The following is a 27,151-nucleotide window of genomic DNA, read 5'->3' as shown; positions in this document are numbered from 1 at the left end:
CCCCACCTTTGCACTATACACAAGCATTTACACTGGGTTTTTTTTGTTTTGTTTTATTTCAAAATGTACACATTTAAAGCAATTAGACCTGGAAGTTTGCAGTGATCTGCTGCTTGATTTAGCAGTGTGCTACTGAAAAGCCTCAAGGCTCTAGTATAAATTGCATTTTATCAAGATTCAATTTGTAACCGAGGTGAGGCAAACTGTATATCTTATCCAGGGTTTTAAGTTTATTTCTGCCAAACACTTCTAGTTTACTGCTGAGAAGAACATTGGCCACACACTGAAAATCTATTCCCTTAAAGCTTCAAGGCGCTTGTTCTTTAAAACCAAAAACCAAAAAAAACAACCAACCTATTTTATAGGCATTAATACTGTTGAGCTCCTATTTCTCTTCCTTCCTCATTGAATTCATACTAGAGGGTCTATTTTACAAGATATCAACAGACAGCATAGATTCCCTGTAATGCCCAATGCAGAACTGCAATCTGTTTAACTAGTGTAGCTAGGTTCCTGCTTCTACCAGCAACAATAAAAAACCTTGTACATTCTTCTTCTTCTTCTTTTTTAAAGAAAACCCAGGACTGTAATACATTACATTACAGTTGGTAAGTTTTCTCTAAGAAAACAGGAGCACCTCAGCACCTGAAACTGAGTAGCATTTAGTTATAAGGCAAAACCAGTAATTCGTCCCCAAAAACTAAGAACTGCTAATAGATAAGAGAAAAGCCACTCTTTTCCAGACCTGCAACGCTGATACAATTTCTCATCTGAGTTAATGCTGGACACATTAAAAAAAACAAAAACCCTCCCGGTCATTGCATTAAACTCATGGCTTTTTTCTTCTTCTTCCCGTCCTTTGTTACTTACTATTTCTCTAGGTTGCTGAGCCAAAATGGCGAAGGTAGAGAGGCGATCACATAAGCATTTTGTATGGGATGCATCGGTAAGCACAGTTTTACATCCCTGGGTGGACCAGGTTCCCAGAGAGTCGTTCCTGCAAGAAGAGAGAGGGAGGGAGACAGAGAAAGAGGGAGGGAGATAGAGAGAGAGAGAGAGAGGGAAAGAAAATCGGGATAATTACGGCTGACGGTCAATTCCTTGAAGAGAAAATGCAGTTTAATTGAGAGCAGAGTCTAGTGTGGTTCCCGGACAGAAGAGATCTACTTGTTGTTGAATAGGACTTAATTTAGATGCATCTCCAGCTGTACAGTAATGCGGGGAGGGGGGCGAGAGAGGCGGCGAGGGAGGGGGACAGAAGGCAAGCAGGCAGCTCGGCGGCGCGCAGTGAGCTGTCCAGAGCTCTTGGTGCTGAAAGGGCTCTGTAAGAGCTCTCTCGGCTCGCCGTAGAAGCGGAAGCCTCCCCCGCTGCCCGCCGCTTTCCCAACTGCTCAGATCACTGCGAAAACTCATAGCGGGGGGAAATAAAACAAAAGACCCTTGTGGCTCCCCCCCCCGGTCTTTCATACCAGCTCTGCCACGTTTTTGTGAAGCTATTACCTCGCTCCCTCTCTTCTGTGCGTGTGTGTGTGTGTGTAATTTAAATGCAGATGGCTCTGTAATATCTGTCTGATTAACACTGGTTAGATTAGCCAATTGTGGGTCGTCTTCTTTTTTCTGGCTAGGATTTTGTAGGTGGTGTAGCTATTTTGTTCTCCTTGTGGGTTTTAAAGCTCAGCCTTGCGGATTTCACCCTGGAAACGGGCGGCAGCGGCAGCGGCAGCGGCTGATTCCTCCTCTTCCCTTTTTCGCCTGAGCTCCAGCGCAGGGTTGGATTTCAGCAGGGCAGCACATCGTTCAAGAGACACCAGTTCGCCCTCCAGACATCCCTCCGTCCAACTCGCCCTGCGTCCCTCCCTCCTCTTCCTTTCCTTGGTGTTGGTGGGTGTGTGGCGGAGGCGGGGAGGGGGGGGCACGGGACACACAAGCGCGAAGAGATCGTTTGCTGGGGCTTTTTCCACTACCACCCTGTTGTTAAAGGGGGGCGGGGAGCCTCAAGGAAAAAAAGAAAATGCCACCCTTGATTTGATTAGCAATTTAAAAAGTACAAAAGCTTCTTCTCTAATCCTCCCCGGTAGAACAATAAAATGGTATCAACCCGCGTTTTCCTTGTGCGGAGAAAAAGAGCAAGGCGGGAGTAGGAGTGGGTGGTGGGTGGGAAGAGAGAATCGCCTTGTTTTTCCATGTGAATCAAAGGGGTTTCGGGTTCTCTCCTCAAGGAGAACTGCTCTGCTTCTTCGGACTCAAACCAGTTTTCACGCATTTAGTGTTTTGCGAATTGGAACAGGCGGGTGTCGTTTTCTCCCCCCCTCACATGTCTTCGCACAAGCTCTCTCGCCCCCTCCCCCCCGTTTCCAGAACCAGGCTTCGTATGCAGGGATTCATGTATTGCCTAAGCTATCTGTGCACGGATGCCAGGAAGTGTCCTGCCAGCAACAGCGAGCGCTGTCAACTCCATCCCCAAGGCACTTAAAAACAAGGGGGAGGAGGAGGTGGCGAGAGAAGGCGAGGGAGGGGGGGGAGCGCTTTCACCTTCAAATTCCTCCTCCTCTCAACTCCCTTTGAACCAGCCCTTCCTGCTCTGGCTTTCCCACGTCTGTTCGCGGCGATGACTGCGAGCGAGGACTCTGGAGCCCCGGCCATTTGTGATCCGAAGCGCGCGCCTTCCTATCCCACCAGGCGCCACTTGCCTTCCACACCCCGCGAGCTCAATACTTGGCACTACAAATGGCTTCGGAGCCGAGTCATAAACAAAGCAAAAGACGTGTGTGTGTGTGTGTGTGTGTGTGTGTGTGTGTGTGTGTGTGAAGAGAGTCCCCCAAACCTGCGCTATTCAGGATCTCCTTGGGTACCATGTCCAGGCCAGCTGTAGCCTCCAAACTCACAAACGCCTAAGAACTATTTCCCTTTAAATTGTGTGTGTAAATTTTGTGTGTGTGTGAAAAATTAGTATTTATGTTGTAATTCACAGAGACATATATAATTGGTATATATTGTCTAATTTCCACACACACACTGAAATCTACCTGCTACTGATTAACCTCACCTACTCAATTTATTCATCCCTCTGAATCTTGTCTTGTTGTGACACGCTGTTAAAGCCCAAATGAAATACATTTATCAGGGGTGATTAAATATTAAAGAAGATGGGAGCTTAAGGGGAACTGACGTGGCTTAACACATAAAGGCAGTGTTATTATCCATTCTCAGAGACGTTTAATACTCTCAGGGGTGAACTGCCCATGGAAAGGATAGGGCAGTTGCCTGAGAGGTGGGTCTCATGAAAGCTACCATTTCCCGGAGTTGATTAGTGTAGCTGGACTGGCTCCCTTGATTGCCACCATACCTTGTCACAACCCTCAGTTTGTTTCTAAATTACATCACTTGCATCCTGTTTGTAACACTACAAACTGGAGAGCAGAGTGATATTTTTCTCAGCCTTCTAATAACAGGTAAATTGGCTCACACAACCATCAGGCTTAGATAATGTAAGACTCTTCGCCCTAACCCCCAAAGCCACTTTGGGCAAACACAAAGTTTTGTCTGCATGTTGTAGACTTCTGTTTTTTTCCCTCCTTCTTCTCCAACCTTCTCCAACCTCCAACCTTCTTCTTCAACCTAACTTGAACTCCACATCTACAATTTTTCTGAGGTTTGAGGCTGGCTTGTCTGATGGCAGAGAGGGAAAGAGGAGACCGAGAAGCCCTACTGACTGTACAGAGTTTACAATGCAGCCCTTTGGACATTGTTTTTACCTGAGCTAGTCTGCAAGTTACTTTTGCAGCAAGGCTGCCTTTGCAAAATCACATTTCCTGGGGCTGATTCCCATGCCTCGTGTCATCAGAACCACTTCACCTAGTTGCCTAGAATGTCAGGTAGTTACTTCCAATGCCAGAATCAGAGGCCTTGATGGAAGTGTGGTTGTAGCATTGGAAATACTCGTATGATCAAGGCAAGCAATGTAGTGCAGATTGTGGAACTTAGACATGCTTCTATTGAAACATGAAAGCCAGCCTTAGGGAAATGGCTTTGCAGCAAGCAAGCATGCTGCAAAGGTAAGATGCACATTGGACCTAAGCTAGCTAAAATGTGAAAGATGTGCCATTTATATTTATTTACCATAAAGAACTGCTCTACCATGTGTGCTTCCCTACCAAACACAGAAGTGCAATTCTGACCCATGGGATTCAGAAAGGAAAGGAAATATTGAATATTTTTATACCATTGTGTCAGTAATTTCCCGAGAAGTGGGCCAGTATTCAGAGATGTTTGCCTAAGTCCACCTATTGAGCTCATGCTGAACTGTGAACTGACCTATGGGCATTTCTGTTTGTACTCTCAAGCCACTGCATTGCAACTGGACAATGCAATGGAGGGAGAGAGGCCTTAAATGAGCGTTGAAGGTATTAGTTTCAGTTTGAGCACTCCACAGACCGTCTGGAATGGATTAATCCACTTTCAATTACTTTCAGTGGGAAAGTTCGCTTCAGGTTAAGTACGCTTCAGGTTAAGAACAGACTTTTGGAACCAATTGTCTTTGTAAACCGAGGTACCACTGTTTTTATTCAGAGGGGTGTATGGGATGTTAGGGGAGGGTGGGTCATACCTCTGGCGGGGGACATGTCATGCTCCATCTGGGGTAGTTTGTCAATCTTTGGTCCCCACCCTGCACTCAACTCTCACTTGTGGCTCCTAGAAACTGTCAGCATGAGACAGCAGCAACAGCCTGGGAACAGCTTTGACTGGCTGGCTAAACCAGGTGAGGATAGCCATGAGGTCTCAAACACTCGAGTTAGGAACTGACCCTGCATGCCCCTGCCTGGGTCAAGATAATGCAACTGTATATTGCTACTTCTGGGGCTCATGCTTAAATCTGTTTATATTCCTTAAATGGAATCTTGGGAAATGTATTCTGTATGGTGAATGGCATTCTACCATGGATAATTCTCAGCAGCACCACAAAAGTTTAATTTTAAATTCCTTGGGGAAAGCTATGAATTAGAAAGCAGTTAACTTTAAAGTTTTGCTATATATATATATCCCAAATAAACTGAGTCAAAATTAAATTATTTTAATGCCACAAGACTTGAATTCTGTTTGATTTGAAGAAGGCACAATTTATTTCTTAGGGATGGTTATTTAGCTGTCACCACAGTATGTTTGAAACTTTCAAGATATCTGGCCACAATAATGGCACCAGACTTGTCCTCCTTCCTATCTTCCCCCAAAAAACCTATCCAATCATGCTTCCTTTTGTTCTTTGAACTTCCCTGAGGTTCCTCTATTGAGTCACTGGCTCCGGCTTGTAACTCTGACCTCAAACCACAAAATCAGCAGCAAATACTCAACGCTCCCAGCAGGAGCCATCAGCTTTTACAAGAGAGGCATAGCTTCTGCCCTGAAGGAATGCCCCTCGTTGGTTTATGGGGAACAGCCTGCCACAGCAGCGTGTCATATTGGTCTCATTGCAGAGCATCACACAGAAGGATCTGTATTTGCTGAACATTTATTTGCTGTACAAAGATGTAACAACATGTGATAGCACGTGTCTCACCCTTTTATTAGTGCAACTCTGCTTGCTTATTTGGACCTAGGATTTAGCCTTGGAACCAATTAAGTTAATGATAAAGAGGACAAAATCCTGTTTCCTATTGGGAATGTTTTCCTAGTAATTCCTTCTTTTGTTATAAGGTTATAATGTTATAAAGCAAGGTGTATGTATGTTTGTGTAATAGTTATAAAGTGGCACCTACCAATATTACTTGCTGGTTCTATGTCAAGTTAAAAATTTAAAATGCTTTAGTTAAATTTATTTGCCCAGGTTGACCAGTTTCAGAATGGTGCAATACAATTCTCAGCTAGGGCGACTTCTGTGACTCTAGCATCATCTTCCACCCTAGACTAAAGTTAGCACAATGTTAACTCCTCAGATGAGGAGGTCTTGCTAAGTAGTTACTCAAAACACATTAATGCTGGTTCTCTGATCCTCACAGCTGTACTCCCACAAATAGAGAAATGCAGGGACTCAGGACTATGGGAGAGTGGCCTCCTTTTAGGATTAGAACAAACCAAGAGTGTGAGTTACTGTAAATATGAACCCAATCCTGGTAAGTCCTCCTGAGATTGCAGCCTGAAATATGTTTTGAAGGAATAATAGATTCTAATACAGAATGGGCTTACGTTTTGAATATATCTTGTCAATTACAGTCATTATCAGAGGTCTGCTTTGATTTCCACCACCAAGAGAGGCATCACTAGTGTATCATAAGACAGGGCCTTCTTGGTGGTAGTATCCTGCTTGCAGAACGCTCTCCCATAGCTTAATTTTCCATTTCATTTGTATTTTTAAAGCAGGCAGCCAACACTTCTTTATTTTACCATATTTTCAATGGGTTTCAACTGTACATCGAATTTCCTGGCTGTTGCTTGCATTGTGGATAGTTTGTTTTTTTAAATAGTGTTTTATTGTTGTCAATTTTAATTGTATCAGGATTGCGTTTTTATTGTTGTGAACTACCTTAAAGGTAGAAGATGGCATATAAATGTATTTCTATGTAGAGAGGAAAAAGGACCTCCTTATGTCAGAAAATATATTCAATATATGCATACTTGAAAATGATCCCTGTTTATGAGGACTTTGAGTCTATCTATTTGATGAGGTTTTAGCAAAATGAATGCCAAGTTATTTCCCATTCATTGTACATAATCACAGCATCTCCTTTTGAGATTAACCTTCTCTTTTGGAGATAGTGTAGTCACCCAGCACTGGATATACTGTATGTTGTGCATGAGAAAATACTGCATTCCTCCAGGTTGCTCATCCTACTCCTATTTCTGGTCAATTCATTAGCAATATGACAGCCTGTGTTATCACAAGCCAACAACAAAGCAATACAGTAAAATTATTAATAAACAGAAGAGTAAAAACATGCAATGCCCTCAAAGCCAGAGTTTACATACAATGACAAAATAAATAAGATTCTGAGCCTGAGCATATTTAATTCTTCGATTCCTCAGTGACTGAGCACTCCCCTTCTCCAAATCCCCAGTACTGGAGTACTCATTCAGCTCCATCCTTTTGTCAAATTTTACTTTTTATTTTTATTTATTTGAGTTTACATGCTGGTCATGCACTCCCCTGTTGGGCTAAGTCTGCACTTGGAACAATAATTCAGCCCCATTCAGGGCCCACATTTTAGATTGAGATGAGACCTGGTGCTTTAAAATGTTACCTCTGAGCATCTTTGTGCAGCAACAATCAAACACAAAGATGGCAGTGCCAAAATTGATCACAGAGTAATGATCAGGCCGCACATGATCCACTTGCAGCCACATTTTGTAGATAGCATGCCCATGCATGAGTCTTAAGTCTTGTTGAAATATATGCTGCAAATGTCATATTAACTGCAGTGCTATTTTGTATAATTAAAAATAATGATTACCGAGAATGTGCCGGGGTACTACTGTAAAATACTATTCATGTAGCAATGCACTTATCACATAATGTACACCAATTACCACATTATTCTCCTCTGATGAATCCTTGCCAATATAAGAAAAAAAAGGATTTGTTTATTACTGAGTGGATTGTTATTCCCTTACTCACATTGGTGACTCCTGATTCCAGTTACTAATTAACTGAGTAATTGCACACCAGTGTGCTTACAGGATATAAAGCCCACTCTTATGTGCTATGGGCTTACTTTAGTGATGCAGGGTGGTGCAGAAAACTCCCACTATTGTCAGATAGTTATGGAAATTTATGCATTGGAAGACTGACCGCAAAATATTTCTCCTTAACACCACATTTAGAGAAACAACCACGCCATCTTTGATTTTCACATCAAACACCACTTGGCCAGATGCTATGTGTAAATGTGGAAGGAAGACGCAGCATCTGCCTTGTTGAGAAAAGTGCAATCTTTGGAAAAGGCAGGCCAGGAATCATGCCTCAGGATGGTACTCTTCCTTCACTCCTTTAGTCAGAAAGAGAACCTTGGTTCTCCTTACTAGAATTAAGCCAGTCAGAATAATGGAAACAGATTCACAACCTCAGTCATTTCACCTCCTTTACTCTTCCAGTGCACACCATTGCTATACGGTAGAGCAGGGATGAGGGGAGGGCCCTCTGATCCTCCAGACTTTGTGGGACTTCAACTCCCACCAGTCAGTATGACCAATAGTCAGGGATGGTGGGGGTTGGTAGTCCATCAACACCTAGATGACCACAGGTTCCCCATCCTTGGTACAGAGTTCAGTGAAGAGCAGGCACCCCCAAACTTCGGCCCTCCAGATGTTTTGGACTACAATTCCCATCTTCCCCGACCACTGGTCCTGTTAGCTAGGGATCATGGGAGTTGTAGGCCAAAACATCTGGAGGGCCGCAGTTTGGAGATGCCTGGTGAAGAGTGCGCTTAAGGTGTGCTGAAGCCCACTGAAATCAATATACTCAAACAGGCCTAACTATGTTGAATCATGGTCATTGAGTTGAATCACACAGCCAGTTGCAAGGGAATTTGTGTAAGGGGAATCTTCACATTCCTCCTTCAGGCCACAGCAGCTAATAACATTTTCTCTGAAAAGTTCATATCAATGCATTTTAAACTCCCAAGTGAGTCATTTGATTAGCATCGTTCTTATGCTTCATTTAAACAAGGGGAAAATATACTGACTATATGAAATGAACAAATATGAGAATATGGATATAAATATTCTGCCATTCAAATACCCATTGAGTCTGTACAGTTTGGATTACGGTCTGCAGATGAACTCAGACAGATTAGCAATTACATTTTCCCTTCTCAAGAATATAGGAGGATTTCAGCATTTTGGTTAATGTACACACCCTCTGGATGTGTACGTTTGCCAATAAAACAAAAACAAAAGGCCCTGAGATTTTATCTTCCTGATCTCTAAATCAAAAATTAATCCCATTTAAATATTATTTTTGCAAAACAAATGTGTATCTGGGCTAGAAACCAAATTTTAACCCAATGAGATTCGAAGTTGCTCAGGAAATAAACCTTAGGAAAAGAAACTCAACTCCATAGGATTTATCACAGTAACACTAAAGTAATGAGCATATGCTATGTATTGCAGTAGCTCAGTTATAATGCCTGGACAGCCAAACAAGATCTTCATACCAGCTTTGCTGCCTTCTATTCTGTATTAAATGGGTAGATATTTTCCCCTGGACTTATGTAAAATTCATGAGGTGCGGATTTAGCATTGACATGGAACACTGGAAAGGAAGTGATTGCCTCTGTAGGTGGAGAGCACAATCTGAACTATAATTTTTCTATCTTCATTCATTCCAGAGATAAACTCTATACATTTTGCCTGGTTCAAAGACATTATGAGGCCGATGGCAGATATTGAGACCTACTGGTGATAAACTGTGGATTCCAGCAATTATGACACCAAGGTCACACAAAAAAAATGTGTTCCACAGGAGATATCAGGATTCAGACACCTTGGGCCAATAAACAAATGGTTTACTGGACTGGAAGTGAGTTGTGTTACTATATTTCCTTGACTCTCTCTTTCTCTTGTCACTTCATGCATTTGGCTTCAGCTATTTCCTGGTTCTTTAAGCCATGGTCTTCTGCGATGTTTGAACTGGGAGACTATAGCTTAAGCTGGCCAGAACAGAGGTGCAGAGACAGTTGTCTCCTTTTGTGAATTCATGGAATGAAAAATTAGGACCCAAAGACGCTAAAGTTATGGGATCTCTAATTCACATTAAGGCTGCAGTCCTGTATACGCTTCTGGCATCCTACTGAAGACAATGGGTGTGATTAAGCTGTTGTGTGTGCAGAACTAGGTCCACTCATGAAATGGGACTTCTCCCTTCCTCTCCACATGCACTGTGTGCCCCTTAAATCTGCTATGGGGGGTTATGAGTGGATCTCATTCCCTCTATATGCATGTCCCCTACACTGAATTCCACTCAATGGGGTTTAAGCTAATAGTGTACAGTATGGAATTTGTCCCTTAGACTGCAATCTTATATTCACTTATATTCACAAAAAATCTAGGCAGTCTACATAGAATAATATAATTATCAATGCTACGTAGATAATACACAACTATGCTTCTGAATAGGCATAGACAGGGTTGTGATGTTAATCTGTTTTGAGTAAATCCCCCAAACCAAAGCAGTGTCATTGTCTTGAGGATTGCACTGTTTGGATGCTTTAAAAAGCACGCCTTACTGAGAACACGCTGAGGTGAGAATCTATATTTTATCTCCTTTGCAAATTCTCCTTTGAATTTAGGGACATTTCAGATGTTTTAATCTAGGGGTGGGTAGAAGGCAGATGGTGATGTACCATTAGATCTCTGAGTGATTTGGTGCAGATCAGCAGGACTTCTGACTCTCAGCTGTTTAACAACAAGCAGAACAAAAAAAGTTGCTGAGATGAAAAGAGCAGAATGGTGGAAAAACCAGAAGTGCGCTTCTGTGTGACCAGATCAAGAGTTCTGTCCTGAACTGGATGGGGCTAAGCATGTGCTCGGAAGCACTCTTTTCCTTGCTTCTGTGTTGCCTCTAACACTATTTTGCCCGCAGGTCCGTTTGGGTAGATTTCAGGGTTTTATGAAAGACAAAGAAGGGCTGGTGTCCAATGAAATAGTTCCACTAGGACTTCTGGCACAATGGAACTTCCTATCCCTCTCTTCTCCCTGTGTGCTCTCATGTGTACTCCTCCCTAGATCTATTCCAGGTCCCCCCCCAGCCCTTTGGCACAGATTTGGGGAGGGAGCATGGAAGGAGACAAAAGGAAGGGGAAGTTCTGTTGCACAAATTAAAATCCATGCGCTAATGGAACTGCTTCATTGGATACGGTCCAGGGTAGATCCTTCAAGCCTGATGTCTACCCACTCTTGCTTTTAATCTATAGATTATAGGTGAAGTTGTGTGTGTGTGTGTGTGTGTGTGATTTTTCTCCCAACGTGTATCATGGCCTCTAGTCATGTGCTGCCTTATTAAAGTGCTTATTGCCACAGGCCTAAAATAGAAACGTCGAAAACTCTCCCTGGAAATTAAAAATTGTGTGTTTGCCAATGATTGGTGAAAGACTGCTGCTGCTGCTGTTAATTTTTCCTTAAATGACAGGGATATTTAAAAATGCTACATAGCCATGGGTCACTATAAACTTTGGCAGCCTTTGGCAAGCCACTAATCTTTTATGTGTAGCTTTGGACAGTCGGGGTGCAGAATAAGCGATAAATAGGCATATGCAAAAACACTGAGGACAGAAAGGATAATGTATTTCATTTCCATATACTGTAGATAGGATCTTCCTTCTCCCCATAGCCCATAGCTGTCAACTTTCGGATTTGAAAATAAGGGATCAGCAGCCTCACCTGTCCCGGGGACAGTCTACAGCAGGCATCCCCAAACTGAGGCCCTCCAGATGTTTTGGCCTACAACTCCCATGATCCCTAGCTAACAGGACCAGTGGTTGGGGAAGATGGGAATTGTAGTCCAAAACATCTGGAGGGCTGAAGTTTGGGGATGCCTGGTCTACGGTATATCTAACAATCCAGGATAGCAGCAGGAAATGGTGCTGGAATAAGGGAATTTCCAGCAAAAAAAGGGAAGGTTGACAGCTGTGGCTTGGAATAAGGGAGTTTCCCACAAAAAAGGGAGGGTTGACAGCTATGCCATAGCCTGGGCACTCCATACTTCCATGGCATATGAAGCAGGGTTGCACAGCAGTTTCAGTGAATCCTGAGCCAAATCAGGGTGCTTTGGAGCAATTCAGAGCTTGGCTGAGCTGATATAGGATTTGTATGAGGCAACATAAACTGAAGCAGGGACCCCCTGAAAAACTTGTTGATGCCTCGGAAATTCTGACCAAAAACAAGAGCAGAACAAACAAACCAACAAAAACACCACTAAAAGCAAAAATGAACATCTCTAAGTTTATCATATCAAGAAAAGGCTGGGGTGCAGCGTGGGAAAGATCTGCAGAAGGGGGTCTTACTGTTGTGAGCATAACGCGTCTTCAACAGAGTTTTGTATTCAGATGCTCACCTGTTTGAGTCCCTGCTCTCTTAATGCCAAACTTCTGAAAGGTGCTTGCTCAGTAAATCTGTGGCCTGCTTTCCCAGCCTGCTGTGGTATGCTGCATTCATTTCTCATTCCTGGTTTCTGCTGCAGGAACAACTGAGTGATGCTCCTGAGCATAATCACTTCTATTGTTTGTTGTTGTGTTTTTTTAGATGCTGCTGGTATTGAACACTGGTCACTATCAAGTTGCAGAGTGATGTCATAAATCTTTACTCAGGTGGAAGTCCCACTGAACTAAAGGGGGCTTACTTCTGAGAAAACACACATAAGCTGGAATTGGGCTGTCTGTGATGTTAGTCTCCTGTGCCACAAGGGAAGAGCATCTGTCTTCCACATCCCAGGTTCAATATGCAGCATCACTTGGTGTACCTGGGAAAGACCCCGGCCATAAACCACAGAAAGCTGCTGCCAGTCAATGTAGTCCAGGGTTTTCCAAACTTGGGTCTCCAGCCGTTTTTGGAGTACAACTCCCATGACCCCAGTGGTCAAGGATGATGAGAACTGTAGCCCAAAAACAAGTTTGGGAAACCCTGAGAAGACTATGCTGAGCTGAATGGGCCATCAACTTGATTTGGTATAAGACAACTTCCTACAAGACTCTCAGACACATATAGTTCTCAGAACCAGTCCCAATACAAACACGGTGTTTAAACATGGTATTAACATACTAATACTAGTAAAACAACTAAATATTAATACAAAATAGTAAGCACGATTCTTTCCCCATATCCTTAAGAGTATCCAACAAAGCCAATGGTATGAGGTCTTTGCATTATGAAGCCCTGATTTATTCCTTTGCGACACAAGGTATATATATGTAGCTGAAATGGGAATTTAGACCAGTGTTTCCCAAAAGTTGGATCTCCAACTGTTTTTGTACTGCAATTCCCATCATCCCTGACCACTGGTTCTGCTAGCTAACGATAATGGGAGTTGAAGTCCAAAACCAGCTGGAGACCTATGTTTGGGAAACAATGATTTAGACTAATCACATATTAATTATGACATGGATAACAACCTTAAAGAGAATCAGCCAAAGCCATAAATCAAGTATCAATTGAGCTACATAATACTAAAATGCTGTTTACAACTAGGAGTGCCTCATATCTGTTTAATCTAGCCCATCAATGCCAAGTTTAAAGAATGTGCTTTGAATGTTCTAGAAAGTATTGAGGCTCTATCTTGGGGGTGTCTCCAGGATAAGAAAATCCCACATTTGTGAAGTTGGCTCTCTACATGTGCTTGTGGAGTGCAGTGGACTTGTAAACACAATGCATTCAAAAGATTGTTCTTGAAGATCATGATGGGAAATAAGTCACATAGCAGTCTTTAACTGATCCAAGATATGCTGATCAGTGAATTCATTTTCCCTGCCACCTGAGAAGGATTCTGACTGGATGTTTGCAACTCTTTTATGATCCTTTATGATCCTTCACACTACACCAAAAGAAGAAGAAAGAAAGAGCTACAGCTGGAGCAAGGAAACAAACCCACAACCCATTGATTGAAGTGCTCAGTGACAGACTGAGAAGGATATGAATTGCTGTATTTGAAAGCTCCTTCATCTCTGTGGAATACCCTAAATCTGCCATTTTTTTTGACTATCAGCTGCTACATTTAGTTCAAAACCTCCATCAAAGACTGTGCAACAATGTATTCAGTGCTGCGAGAAAGCAATCCATTACACTGTTAAATGGCTCTGTATTTAACATTTGCACAGGCATAACTGCTTAAGATGCTATGATAATCACCAAATGACAACAGCATGATCAGTGTCACATCAAGTTTTGGCTTTAGGGTCGAAACAGACACAACAGGAAGGTCTCTGATCAAATCTCCTGGCTGCCATCCCCACTTTGAGGCAGCTGTGAGGGCTGCTAATTTGATCAGGGAAACAGTACTGGGGTAGGACCATTTCCATGATCTACATCTACTCCCAAACCTCCTGTTAGACCCATGTGGAGAAATGATACTAGCACCAAGCCTCTAGTTTTCAAAAGGAAAAAAAAGAGAGGTGATCCTCAAACAGGTGTAAAGAATAAATGAATTTTTATAAAGTTGTCCAATGCAGTTTGATAAAATCTTCATCAGGAGTGATGCCTGTAACTTATCCTAGAACCAGAATAAATATTGTACTGGTCTGGATACTTTGGAAGGACATTTTCTGCCCCAGCATATCAAATTAGAAGTATGTTGAGCAAATTAATAAAGCTTACATCTATCTTAGACAGCTGTATGAGGGTCACCTCATTTTGTTCATTTTGATGTTGCTTTCCTCTATCTTCTACTTTCACAACACAGCATTTGGGGGGTGGTTTAGAGCAAAGAAAGTGCATTTGGGTGGAAGCCCTAACACAACTCCCAGCATAGCTTTCTGGTCAAACTGGCAGTCTTTTGGCTATGCTGAAGTAAAGACAACGTATTAGAAGATCCAATCACAGATCTCTTGCATTGCATCTGTTTGGGCCATTTGTTCCAACACAACTTGGAGTTTACTTTTCAACAAGACTGGAGCTAACAACAGCAACTTTATTATTTTTATGCTGCCCATCTGATTGGGTTGCCCCAGCCACTCTGGGCAGCTCCCCACAAAATATTTAAAAACATAAAAATACCCATACTTGGGCTTGCGCAGTAAAACTGAACATGTAAAAAGTCTACACTTCAATGGGGATCAGTCTCTGTGCGGAAGTAACTGAACTGCCTTCTTTCTTGTTGTGCAAGCAATTGACATTCTCCTGCATTCTCCTGATACGGAGTGGTTTGTGAGAGTGCCATAAAAATGCAGAATGCAATTAATTTATATTAGGTTACTTTCTTCAGAATTATATTTGGATTACTTAATATATGGAGTTTATTATCCTGAATAAATTTTCCAGAGCACTCAATAATGATGAATATAGAATAGTTATTGAGGAAGGCAGAGGGGAGTCATCATCTCTGAGACATCCCCTCCTACCTAGCTAGGTGGTGGTGCCACCTGATAATTAAGGCAAATCACTTCTCCAAAACTGACTGCAAAAATTAGAGGATTCTTACCAAAGAAACCTGGCAGCAACCCCAAAATCACAAAACATGCTCACACACAAAACAAAAATCCATTATAGGCCATAACAGGCCTATAAAAACAAATTAGTGCACATCAACTGGATTGCGTGCCTGTAAAACAGAACTAAAAACCGTAAGTTATACAGAGGGAGAAATGATAAGGAATGCATCTCAGGGAGCCTAACCCACATATTCCTGTTGTCCAGAAATAAGCCTGGCTTCAATGAACACCTATGGTGGGAGCCTGCCCTCAAGGACATGAATTAACAAGAATGATAACATCCCTACTTTCTCTGAGGAAAGGTAAGAGAACAATCATCCTCTGAGATGAATATTTTGGCAAGTCTGCTCACAGGGAGGCAGCTCAGGGAAAGATGGAGATAGGGGCCAGCACTTTCAGAGATGCTGATGAAATTTCACAGAGCTTGTGCTACCCAACCTACACTCCCTTCTCACATACGACCTTGGGAGCCCTCTCACCCTCTGAAGGAATGACTGCTGAAGAGGACAGTGCTGCAATATAACATGTAAAGTGGAGGAGGACAAAGATGAAGGAGAGGACTTGAGGCAATGTGGTGCAGTTGATAAGGTGTGGGACTAGGATGTGGGAAAACAGGGTTCAAATCCCCATTGAGCCATAAAGTTCATTGGGTGACCTTAGGCCAGTCACTATTCTTCAGCCTAACCTACCTCAGAGGTTCTAGTTACAGGTAGGTAGCCATGTTGGTCTGACGTAGTCAAAACAAAATAAATAAAAATTCCTTCCAGCAGCACCTTAAAGATCAACTAAGTTTTTATTTTGGTATGAGCTTGAAGTGTGCATGCACACGAGGGTTGTTGTGAGGAGTAGAACCATGCACACTGCCTTCTGCTATCTGGGTGAAAGGTAGGATGTCAATGTAGCAAATAAGTGGGGGAAGCCCACCATCTTGAGCTAAAATAAAACAAAATTTGCATAACAAGTAGTGAGATTGTGAAAGGGGAGAGTTAATTTGAAGATGGCTGTCTGAAAACAACAACAGCAACAACAAATGGGGACCTGCAATATAATGTAGTGGTATAATCCTGCCCCTAACAGGAATGCCCATTTATTCAGGGTTTGCAGGGCAAGGGGACGTTTCAGGAAGCAGGAAAGGAAAAAAGGAAACCCTTTTCTTTCCTGCTCTCTGAAAGTCTTTCCCTATTATACTTACAGTAGTGCTAAATAGCTCAGGTTCAGGGCTGACTGCTTTGATCAACCAGAAGCACACAGGTAGACATGAGTGCATGAGCCCTCTCCTCACTTATGAACTCCAGCAATTGGTAGAGTTTGGAGACAACAAATACCAGTAGTCATCCTTGCTAGTACTCGCGGATAGCCTGCAGGTGTTTGTCTAATCCCCCTTTAAAACTACAGTCATACCGCGGTTTAAGTACGCCTCGGTTTGAGTATTTTCAGTTTAAGTACTCCATGGACCCGTCTGGAACGGATTAATCCACTTTCCATTACTTTCAATGGGAAAGTTCGCTTCAGGTTAAGTACGCTTCAGGTTAAGTACGGACTTCCAGAACCAATTACACTCATACTTCGGGTTAAGTACGCTTCAGATTGAGTACTCTGTGGACCTGTCGGGAACAGATTAATCCACTTTCCTCTACTTTCAATGGGAAAGTTCGCTTCAGGTTAAGTACGCTTCAGGTTAAGTACTCTGTGGACCGTCTGGAACGGATTAATCCACTTTCCATTACTTTCAATGGGAAAGTTCGCTTCAGGTTAAGTACGCTTCAGGTTAAGTACGCTTCAGGTTAAGAATAGACTTCTGGAACCAATTGTGTACTTAAACCGAGCTACCGCTGTATTCAAGTTGGTGGACATGTCCACGTCCACATCTTGTGGTAGCAAATTCCATTGACTAACTATGCATTATGTAAAAAACAGTACTTTCTTTAGTTTGTGCTGAATCTGGGACTGAACTTTGGGGCCCGATCCAGAGAAGAACTCTAAACAGGCTCTGGGGTTTTCTAGCATTCTAGTAACAGAATAATCACTGAAAGGAAAAGATTTCATTAATTGGGAGAGGGAGTTTATCAGAAACTTTAGTTGTTCATTCTGCTCACGTAGAAGTCAAATTCTTATTGATTTCCATGAATCCTAAATTAGGCCACCGTAGCAGCTCAGCTCTGCAGCTTTCTGTTAATACCTCCAGACAGATATGGTAGAATTGCTTGCTTTCACAAAGTGCTGCATTGTCAAATGTCTGTTTCACATCCCCCCACCCCACCCCAAAAGGGAAAGCTATTGTACTGTTAAAAATTTGTTGTATTTCCAGTAGTGGGTTTAAGAAATGGCATAGAAGCAGAACTGTACCCGTTTATATTCAGAAATCATCCACACCATACTGCCTGGAGGCTAAATTCATACACAAATATGATTCCGCCCTCCAAAACTTTAAACCTGGTTCTTAACTATACAAAATACATGGGTGCTCTTACAGGTTTGAAGGGTGAGTTTGCTTGTGTAGAACTAGGCACATGCCTCTTTACAAACTTGGAATGGACAGTCTGATTCTTCTCTGCTTTGCCACCTATCAAATGTTTAAATAGATTCCCCCATCTACCTCTTTTGTAAATCAAGAAAATCTTTAATAAAAATAAAACTAAATAAATAGATGCTTATAAGGTACAAAGCAACATTTTACGCTAAGCCCTTGCACATTTCTCACAAAGCACATGCTTAATAACTCTCCACCATCTTCTTTTCACACAAGGGAGTTCTGATGCCAACTGCAGTACTGGGGACATAGGAGACTGCCTTACACTGAGTCAGAGCCCTTTATCAGTCTAGCTCAGTATTCTACATGGACTGGTGGCAACTCTCCAGGGTTCCGGGCAGAGAAAATTCTCAACCTTACTTGGAAATGCTGGGAATTGAACCTGGGACCTTCTGTATGCAAAGGGAGGCTTCAACCCTTTCAATCCCATGTTGTTATCTCCCCCACATTTTTGCTATTTCCCCCCCCTCAACTTCCCCAAGTGTTATTTCCTGCAAATAAACAGGTCCCTGCTCTGCCTTTGTTACAGAATGAAGGTATCAGGACCAAGGGATTGTGCCAAAGGAAGGAAACATTTACATCAAAGAAGAGAGAGGGGAGGAGAGATGTAGGCAAGGTGGGTTCCAGCAGGACCATTCTCCCCAAAGAAGAAGTACCAAGACAGCGATAGCAGGGTATCTAATGAAAGGGTTTTTCCAGGGGAACAAAAGAGATGGACATAGCCAGACTACTTTCTCAAAAGAGAGGCACTGAATGATTGTATTTGGTGCTAGATGTATGCCTGCAGGTGAAAGCAGAGCTCTTGGTATTGCTAGTGATTGAGTAGCAGGGGGTTGTCCTGATTGCATTAGAACTTGAGGGAGATTGGCTTTTGAGAGTCCCAATCTTTCACAGCCCGGGGCAATTAGGGTGGCATTTCTGGGCCATTTTCTGGGCCAATCAAGGATGGCAGTCAGCCCTAGCTGTCAAACATTATTGTCTTGGTTAGAACCCATTGCCAGCTTAGTAACTATTTAAAAAAGATGGAGCTAGGGATGGCAAAGTAGACATGATTTGGCAACACAGCTTCTGATGTGAACAGTGCATTAGCCTGAAAGTTTCTGAAACTAAAATAGCTGTGTCAACATGGTCTATCGTGTTTTTATAACACTTTTAAGGTAATGGTCAACACAGCTTATATTAGACTGACTTGTTTTATGTTGGTTTTATGCTGTAACAATGAAAGGAAGCTTTCTCTTGGGGGGGAAAAATGAAGGAAATACCGACATAAATAAGAAAATATTTGAGATATATACCCAGAAGAAGTCCCTGCAGAGTGATGCCTCCACAAAGGCTTGAATGGACAGGTTTCCAGCCTGAGCATTTCACCATCCTGTACCTAAAAATGTCACTGCTTTGAAGTCCTGCCCTGGAGAGTCCTGCAGAGACTGAAGAAGGAACTGTGCAAAAGGAAAATTCTCAGTGCTCTTTTTAGACACATAGGGAAGTTTCCAGCCTTGCAAGGCTGTGTGGAATCAAAATTTTAAGGTCTGACATTTTAAACAAAATGTATATAGAAAGAACTTTTACAGGGACAGTGTATTTAGGTCGTTCGAAACATTTTTACCGTTTTCTCTTGAGATCTATCTCACGGGGTTCTTGGATGCCCAGAGAACATAAAGTATGAGCTTGCAGAAATCCCAAAAGGTTGGGACAGTTCAAATGCCTAGTGTAGTCCCACTGTGATTAATAGGGGGACATGAGTGCAAGCAAACATGAACTGCCTTGAGGCCCCTTTGGCCCAAAGGTAGGGATAAAAATAAATTAAAAGTGACCTGAGAGCCAAGTCCTGAATCACTGCACCAGCAAATAAGTTAGGGCACAAGGTGAGTTGTTCCACTTGTGAGACTTCTGCCACAACACCTGGTGTTACATTGGCTTTACAGGGTCACTACGCTGTTATTTCAGATATGCATGTCGACCCCACCAAAGTCATTGGTATACTTGGGCATCTGCCAGGGTCCATATCCGAGGAGAAGGAGGAGGAGAGCTGCCTACTCCCTCACCCATCTTCCCCCTCTGGTGCTTTTTAATGAGCTGTTTCTGAGGTACAGGTGTGTGTGTGTGAGTGGGAAGAGTCATTGGCAAGTAGGGTGAAGAAAAACACAACCAGGGATGGGAAGAAGTAGGAAACAGTTAAGTTTAAAGGATTTTGTGTGTATGTTGTAATCTGAGTTTTATTTGAGATGCTTCTAAGTTGGGCTTTTTCAAGGCGGGGCTTCAGGGATGCACTTGTGAAGTTTCAGTTACCAATGTGATTCTTATATTCTGCAGCTGCTTACCTGTGGGGTAGGTGGGGGGAATCTTCGAATTGCAAAATGAAACAAACAACACCATCTACTCGCTTGCCAAGGCACAATTTGATGCAACAAAGCATCTCACAGAAAGCAGAGGTTATACCACATCTCACTTAGATGAATCCAGCAACTCATTGTATCGTTGGTAATCATTCATGTCTTTTGGACCTTCTATCTGATGCTCTTACGGAGGCGTGGGAAAGTTTCTGCAAGACTGCAGTGTGGCATAGTACCCAGCACAGTAGCAACTTAGCAAGGACGCAAATAATTTAGTCAGACCTCTGTGGGTGTTGCTCTGCACCCAGAGTTCTGAGACACTAAATGTGGGAAATGCATATAAATGGAGCTTTGAAGACGGCCCCCCTCCTTTTATTAAATATCTGCCTTTTAAAGCAAAAACGTATCTGCAAGGTCAGTGTGTTCCTTTTTCTAAGTTTATTTGGAAAAGTTGTCTTAAGAAAAGTTGGCCGTGCTCTAGGCTTCATTAATATATATACAGTACACACACACACACACACACACACACACACGTACACATATATTCAGAATATACCAAAGACTAGGGTTGCCAGACTCAATAGAGGACAAGACTTCTGTGCCTTTAATTGCCCTGCTCTCTTTTGAGTCTGGAAACCTTAAAGAGAAACCACCAGCAGACCCTTTGTTTATTTTCCAAGCAAAGGGTCTGCTAGTTTCTCTTTAAGGTTTCCAGACTCAAAAGAGAGCAGGGCAATTAAAGGCACAGAAGTCCCTGTCCTCTATTGAGTCTGGCAACCCTACCAAAGACAGAAACCCATTGTCACAACTATATTCCCCTGAACTTTTGATATGGGCAGAGCAAATGAAACCATTTTCAGGCATTTAGTTTGGCCTAAGATAAGGGAGGCAAATCACCAAGGTTATTTGGTGGGGTGAGGGCACTAGGAATCCTTTTCCCAACCTTTGTGTATTTAAGAAGGAGGCTTCAGACTACTTTCATCTGAATGTGATTAGAAACATCTGCTAAGAGTCAATAATTCTGCATTATCAGAATCCCCCAGCGTCCACATTTTTTTTGACTGCACCCAGTTGAATGTAGAGAAGGACCCTCTTCAGACCTTTGTTTCTCTATGAATGAAAGTCTGAGAAGAGCTGTTACACATGGGGCAACTGGGGAAGGTTTCTGTGCACCCTTGCCCCTCTACACACTTTGAACCCATGTGTGTTCAGGTCTTGACTCTCTCCCTGATCTGCGTTCAACGTTTTCCTGGCAAAATTGTTGCTCCAGTATCTGCAAAGTCAGATTAGATTTAAGGAGTTAGGCCCCTCTCATAAAAAGTGTTGCAGCCAGCAACAAATCTGCTGCTAACACAAGTGGGTTTTTAAAGGCAGTTATCCTCTGTTGCACCAAAAGATGTTTGTGCTAGGAAAAATACTATAACAAGATGTAGGATGAAGGGTTTGCAAATTTTGCATGCAGGAATGAAGCAGCTAGATGGCTCTGCCCCACTGCAACAGGTGGTCAATGTAGCTGTTGTGGTATGAATTTCTGTTTATGGTGCAGCCTTGAAGTTAAGATTGGGTTAAGGCATCTAGACCATAGCCTAAATGAGAAAAACAAATTTAAGTTTATTTATTCAAACATGGTGCTTTCCAGTGTAATCATCTAACTGATTCGTGGTGAGGCCAAGCTTCTCTGAGCATCTTTGTGGTGGGACAGGGGATTCACAGTGGTTTCCATGAAAGACATCTACTAAATCAATTAAATTAAATTGGAACTGGCCTTGAGCTGTGAGTAGGGTATTGTTACCCATGGTTTGACTCAGGGTGTAAAGAGGTAAGGGCAGGTGAGCGGATCCCTTTGCTCTAAAATTAAGATGTTGATCTCTGATTTTTCTAAGATAGGCCACTGTGTTGCCTGCTTATCTCTCATGTTAGCTTGTTCTCACCAAATCAAGAAATGCTCTGTATGCCAGAGTTATTTCTTAGACGTGCTGCTCTTCACTCCCTTTGAAGAAAATTGTATTTAACAGCATGGCAATGACTCATGAGATTTCTACTCTGTGGAAAGCACCTATAAATATATTAGCCAAAAATGTTTTTTCTCCTTCCCCGGAGCATAAACATCAGCTTTGTCTTTCTACTTAATGTGCAGGCAGCTGTCTCACACCTCAGCTCTAAAGTCCCAGATGAATGATGAAATTAGGAGTTTTAATAAATGGTCAGGCGTTTTTATGAAGCTTTGATTGTTGAACTGGTATGCTCAAGGTAGTATGTCACCCCAAGCTCTAAAACGGCAATGTCCTGAAAAGCTTGTATGGGACAATTTTGCCCACCAACCAGGGGCCAATTCAGAAATGATTCTGGAGAAGAATGTAAACCTACCCGTTACACAGTTCCCTTTTATATAAGTCATTGTGGTTGTATGTATGTATGTATGTATGTGTATATATGTATATGTACCCTGATGTTGGGAAAGATTGAGGGCACAAGGAGAAGGGGACGACAGAGGACGAGATGGTTGGACAGTGTTCTTGACCAAACTGCAGGAGGCAGTGGAAGACAGGAGTGCCTGGTGTGCTCTGGTCCATGGGGTCACGAAGAGTCGGACACGACTAAATGACTAAACAACAACAACAAGATGTGTGTGTGTGTGTGTATGTGTGTGTGTATCACAACTAGTCCTAAGTTGATCCAGAAGGCAGCTGTCTCTGTTGCTGTGCTCTTAATGCATAACTTTGCATTTTTGTTTGACAGCAGACCTTTTTAGTGCTGTTTAATGATAGCAAACTCTAAATCACACACTTGTGAACTGACAAGCTCCACTTTTTTTGTCATTTCAGTGGATGCCCGCATAGTTTGAGTGGTGATAAATTGGTTCTTGGTGATTTTTATCTCCCATATGGTCCAGATGGAGCACTCTTTCAACTCTGGAGTAATTTCAATAGTTCATATTTGTACTCTTGTCAAGCTTTTTTTAAAAATCATAAGCAGTTTAGGATCTGGACTGCCTGGTATATTTACAGAGTGCTTGATAAATTAGGGCCTTGAGGCATGAAGAGGACCTGTGAGCATGACATTAATAAGGCACATAAGAAAACAAACCTAATATTGCCCGGGCTCCTTTGGGAGGAAGGGTGGGAAATAAATTCAATAAATGAATAATATGGCTTGTTGTGAATTGTGCATATACATGACTGGATAAGGAGTGCAGAGCTCTCAACATGTTCTCCACCACAACACTAAACACAGACCAGCCTTCCTATTCTCAATAAGGGAGCATGCCAAACATGAGCACACCTCCCACTCCTGCCTATAACATTGCATGTGATTATGCCAAACCATTAATGTTTGTGGTGAGGTCCCATTGGGAAACCATGCTCAGAAAAGGGAAACCAAAAAGATCAAGTAGACAGAGCCGCTCCCCGATAAGGAAAAGTTTCAGCAGTTGGGGTTTGGTTGTTTAGAGAAACAGGAAGTAAGCTGTGACATAATAGACGTGTATAAAAGCATACATGTTCATGAAAAAAAGAGGGCAGGGAAAGATGTGCCTCTTTCATAAGCTGGACATCCAGTGAAGCTGGACATTGGAAGATAAAAGAAAGTACTTATTCACACTGCACATAGTTAAACAATGGCACTTGCACCCACAGGAGGCAGTGATAACCACCAACCTGGACAGCTTTCAAAGAGGATTAGACAAATTCATGAAGGATAAGGCTACGTGGCTACTAACCATGATGGCTACATTCTGCCTCCATGGTTCAATCCCTAGCAACATCTCAAAGTAGGGCTGGGAAAAAGACTTCTTGCCTGAAACCCTGGAGAAGATACTGCCAGCCAGTGCTGACAATACTGAGCTGGATGGATCAATATAATGCAGCTCCTATTCAAAGATGAGATTCCTGCATTGCAGAGGGGTGGACTAGATGACCCTTGGGGTACCTTCCAACTCCACAATTCTATAATTCTATGATCTTCTCAATAATCAGTTCTTGAAAAGCCACAGAAGAATGTGAGAGCTCCTTAAGACACATCTTGAAAGCCAACTTCTTCAAGCATTCCCACGATGACATTCAGCACCCACAAGAAGCTTGAGTTGATGTCATGCCCCCTTTCCCTACAACTGAGTGAGAAAGTGTGGCAGCAGAGTGCTTCTGATTCAATTATACTTTGTAATTCTTCTCCCATTGTTGGCTTCAAGGGCAAAGCCATCCATCAACCTACTGCTAAATGGCTGTATAGAAACAGATGTTAGTGTTATTTACACAAATGCTAAATTTGCAGTGGAAGACAAAGGCTAATTGCAGTCTTAAATACTCTAAATAAAGGATACACATCGAGAACAAATTTGATATGGAACTCAGTTAAAGCCCATTTCACATTTACACACTGGGCCATTATAAAATCACAGCTAACCTTCCCTATATAAAAATGCTATTTATAATTTGCTGGTTTCCCCCCCTGAAGTAAGATGCAAAAGGCAGGGGGACATTTCTAGGTTCCAGAGTGTGTGTACTTCATTTTGCTTTGGCCTAGTTGATTTTGTTACCGGAATCCAGTTTCAGGGCCCCCACAACTTTTATTTGTTTGCTTGATAAGGTTTTGCAGTATTTAGTCACCACTCATAGCCTTGCCCATCTGGAACCAAACAGTCTCTTTTTCAACCTGGTCTCTGGGTCCCACAGCATCATCAACAGCGGTGCTTTGGTGAGGGAACTACTACTCTTATTATGTTTAACAAGAGCCCCTCCCACCTCTTATATTCACTTGAGCATTTAGTATCATCTTTTATTTTCTGGGTGTATGGAAGAGGGTTAAATTCCTCGAAGAGTCATTGAACTAACACAGCAAACTCAAGTATTCAAGTTCAGTGGTTTTTTGTGTGTGGGATTTATATATAAATTAAAGGGTCCAGTAACTTTCTTTGCTGCAGCAGAAACAATCCATAGAGCACATTTCAATGCATCTTCTGTGTAATCCTTCTATCTTCTGTGTAATCCTGAACTTCTGATTTCAGGCTGAGGTCCTGAATTGTCTGAAGTTAGCTCTCAGGACTCAGTGCAGTTTACAGTCTGTTTACAAACCGCAATACATTCCCCCCATGGTATAGCATCACCATCTGCCTTGCATTTAAAAAGTGAATCTCATACAGAAACATTTCCCTGGACCACTCATTTCTCAATAAGTGCCCCTCAACTGCTTGTTCAGCATCAGCAGTGATGGGTTAAGTGTTGCAGCCTTACTGAGTTGGCCCCAAGTCTAGCAAATTTACTTTGCCCCTTTCTCCAGCTGTCCTTCCTCAAACACATTAAGCATAATGGATAGCATGGAAAGCTGAAGGATACATATGAAAACAGATCTCCCTCTCTCTCTGGTACTAACATAGGAACGTCTTTCCAGAATCCCCACTGATACTACTCAGCTTCACCATGCAGACAGAGAATGAGGATTCCTCAGTGAAGTTTAGCTACATTTGTTGTTGTTTAGTCATTTAGTCGTGTTCGACTCTTCATGACCCCATGGACCAGAGCACGCCAGCAACTCCTTTCTTCCACTGCCTCCCACAGTTTGGTCAGACTCATGTTCGTAGCTTCGAGAACACTGTCCAACCATCTCGTCCTCTGTCATCCCCTTCTTCTAGTGCCCTCAATCTTTCCCAACATCAGGGTCTTTTCCAGGGAGTCTTCTCTTCTCATGAGGTGGCCAAAGTATTGGAGCCTCAGCTTCAGGATCTGTCCTTCCAGTGAGCCCTCAGGGCTGATTTCCTTCAGAATGAATAGGTTTGATCTTCTTGCAGTCCATGGGACTCTCAAGAGTCTCCTCCAGCACCATAATTCAAAAGCATCAATTCTTCGGAGATCAGCCTTCTTAATGGTCCAGCTCTCACTTGCATATATTACTACATGTACTGGGAAAACCATAGCTTTAACTATACGGACCTTTGTCAGCAAGGTTTGTTAGCTACGTTATAATATCGCAATGCAAAGAAAGACAACATTGTGTCTGGTCTTTTTGTTCATCTAATGACTCCTAGGTAGGCAGAAGACTGTGCAAGAGATTTTAGGAAAGATGTTGCCTGTTATTAAGGCTCAATTCGCAAGAAGTATATATTTGTGTAACATTGTTTGAGCCTGAAGACCTATCTAGATGTGAAGTGTAAAGATTTATTATTGTGTTTCCTAGCTGTGATGTGGGAGGAGGATCCCAATTGGATTGGTGCTGCATATTTGCTGCACCTCAGACTGTTTCTCAAATCTGCATAGAAGCTTTGGGGGCAATTTAGACCAGGACAATGACATGAAGAAATAGGTTACAGTGGTCCCTCGACTTACGAAGTACTCAACTTACGAAATTTCGAGTTACGAATGAAAAAAAATGGCCGCACGCTTACTTTTTTTCGACATCCGAAAGGAAAACAGTTGCGGTTTAGATGGGGTTTTCTCGACTTACGAATTTTAGATGTGCTTTACTTGACTTATGAATTTTTTCGTTTCCAATGCATTCCTATGGGAAACCACTTTTTCCGACTTACAAACTTTCTGACCTACCGTACGAATGTGAATTCGGAACGGATTAAATTCATAAATTGAGGGACCACTGTATTTCAATCTACCAGCACCAGGGCCCCAATTGCTTTGGGACTCTTCCCCACAATTTTTACAAAAGAATTAGGAGATTGAGTATTAGGCTTCAGTGAAGTTCCACCTGTGCTTAGCTATGGAACCTGGGAACCATGCCAAGATAGAATCTTGGAGGATATTATAAACGTGAGTTACCTGCACATGGGCAGAGTGCTATTCCCTCATCAGCAAAAAGAATACTTGGATATGTAGCATCAACAGATAAGGCTTCTAGCTCCAAGCTGTTTAGCCATACACCACCTCTGTTTTTGTTTGCAAATTAAGCCCTGTGATGCTTCATTCCCCATGAAACCACTCTCGCCAGTGCCACACTTTGGCCTTGCTTTCTAATCGGCACATGTATTCCCTAGACAACCTGGTTTATCAATGCAGCCCTACATTAATATTCTAGGGAAAAGCATATTGATGCTAAAATTATCTCATAATACTCCTTCTGCCACATCTGCAACATGTGCTTGCCAAACTAATGTGAAGGCTTGGATTGTAGAAATTTTCCATCATTTACCATTTGCAAAATATGGTTCAGACTAGAAATTG

General features: G+C 42.4%; 1 protein-coding gene across 1 annotated transcript in view; it reads right to left on the bottom strand.

Moving 5' to 3' along the window:
* The window catches only part of ADGRB3 (adhesion G protein-coupled receptor B3), a 432,921-nt gene that overhangs the window by 112,333 nt on the left and 293,437 nt on the right, over window positions 1–27,151 (bottom strand). Inside the window, exon 17 of the mRNA XM_035109688.2 lies at window positions 871–997. Coding sequence (XP_034965579.1) covers window positions 871–997 — 127 coding nt within the window. The remainder of the gene's footprint in view (window positions 1–870; window positions 998–27,151) is intronic.

This window comes from Zootoca vivipara, chromosome 3 (assembly GCF_963506605.1).
Source record: "Zootoca vivipara chromosome 3, rZooViv1.1, whole genome shotgun sequence".
Taxonomy (NCBI): domain Eukaryota; kingdom Metazoa; phylum Chordata; class Lepidosauria; order Squamata; family Lacertidae; genus Zootoca; species Zootoca vivipara.
Note: the sequence above shows the minus strand (reverse complement) of the source record. Positions and strands in the feature narration are given on the sequence as shown.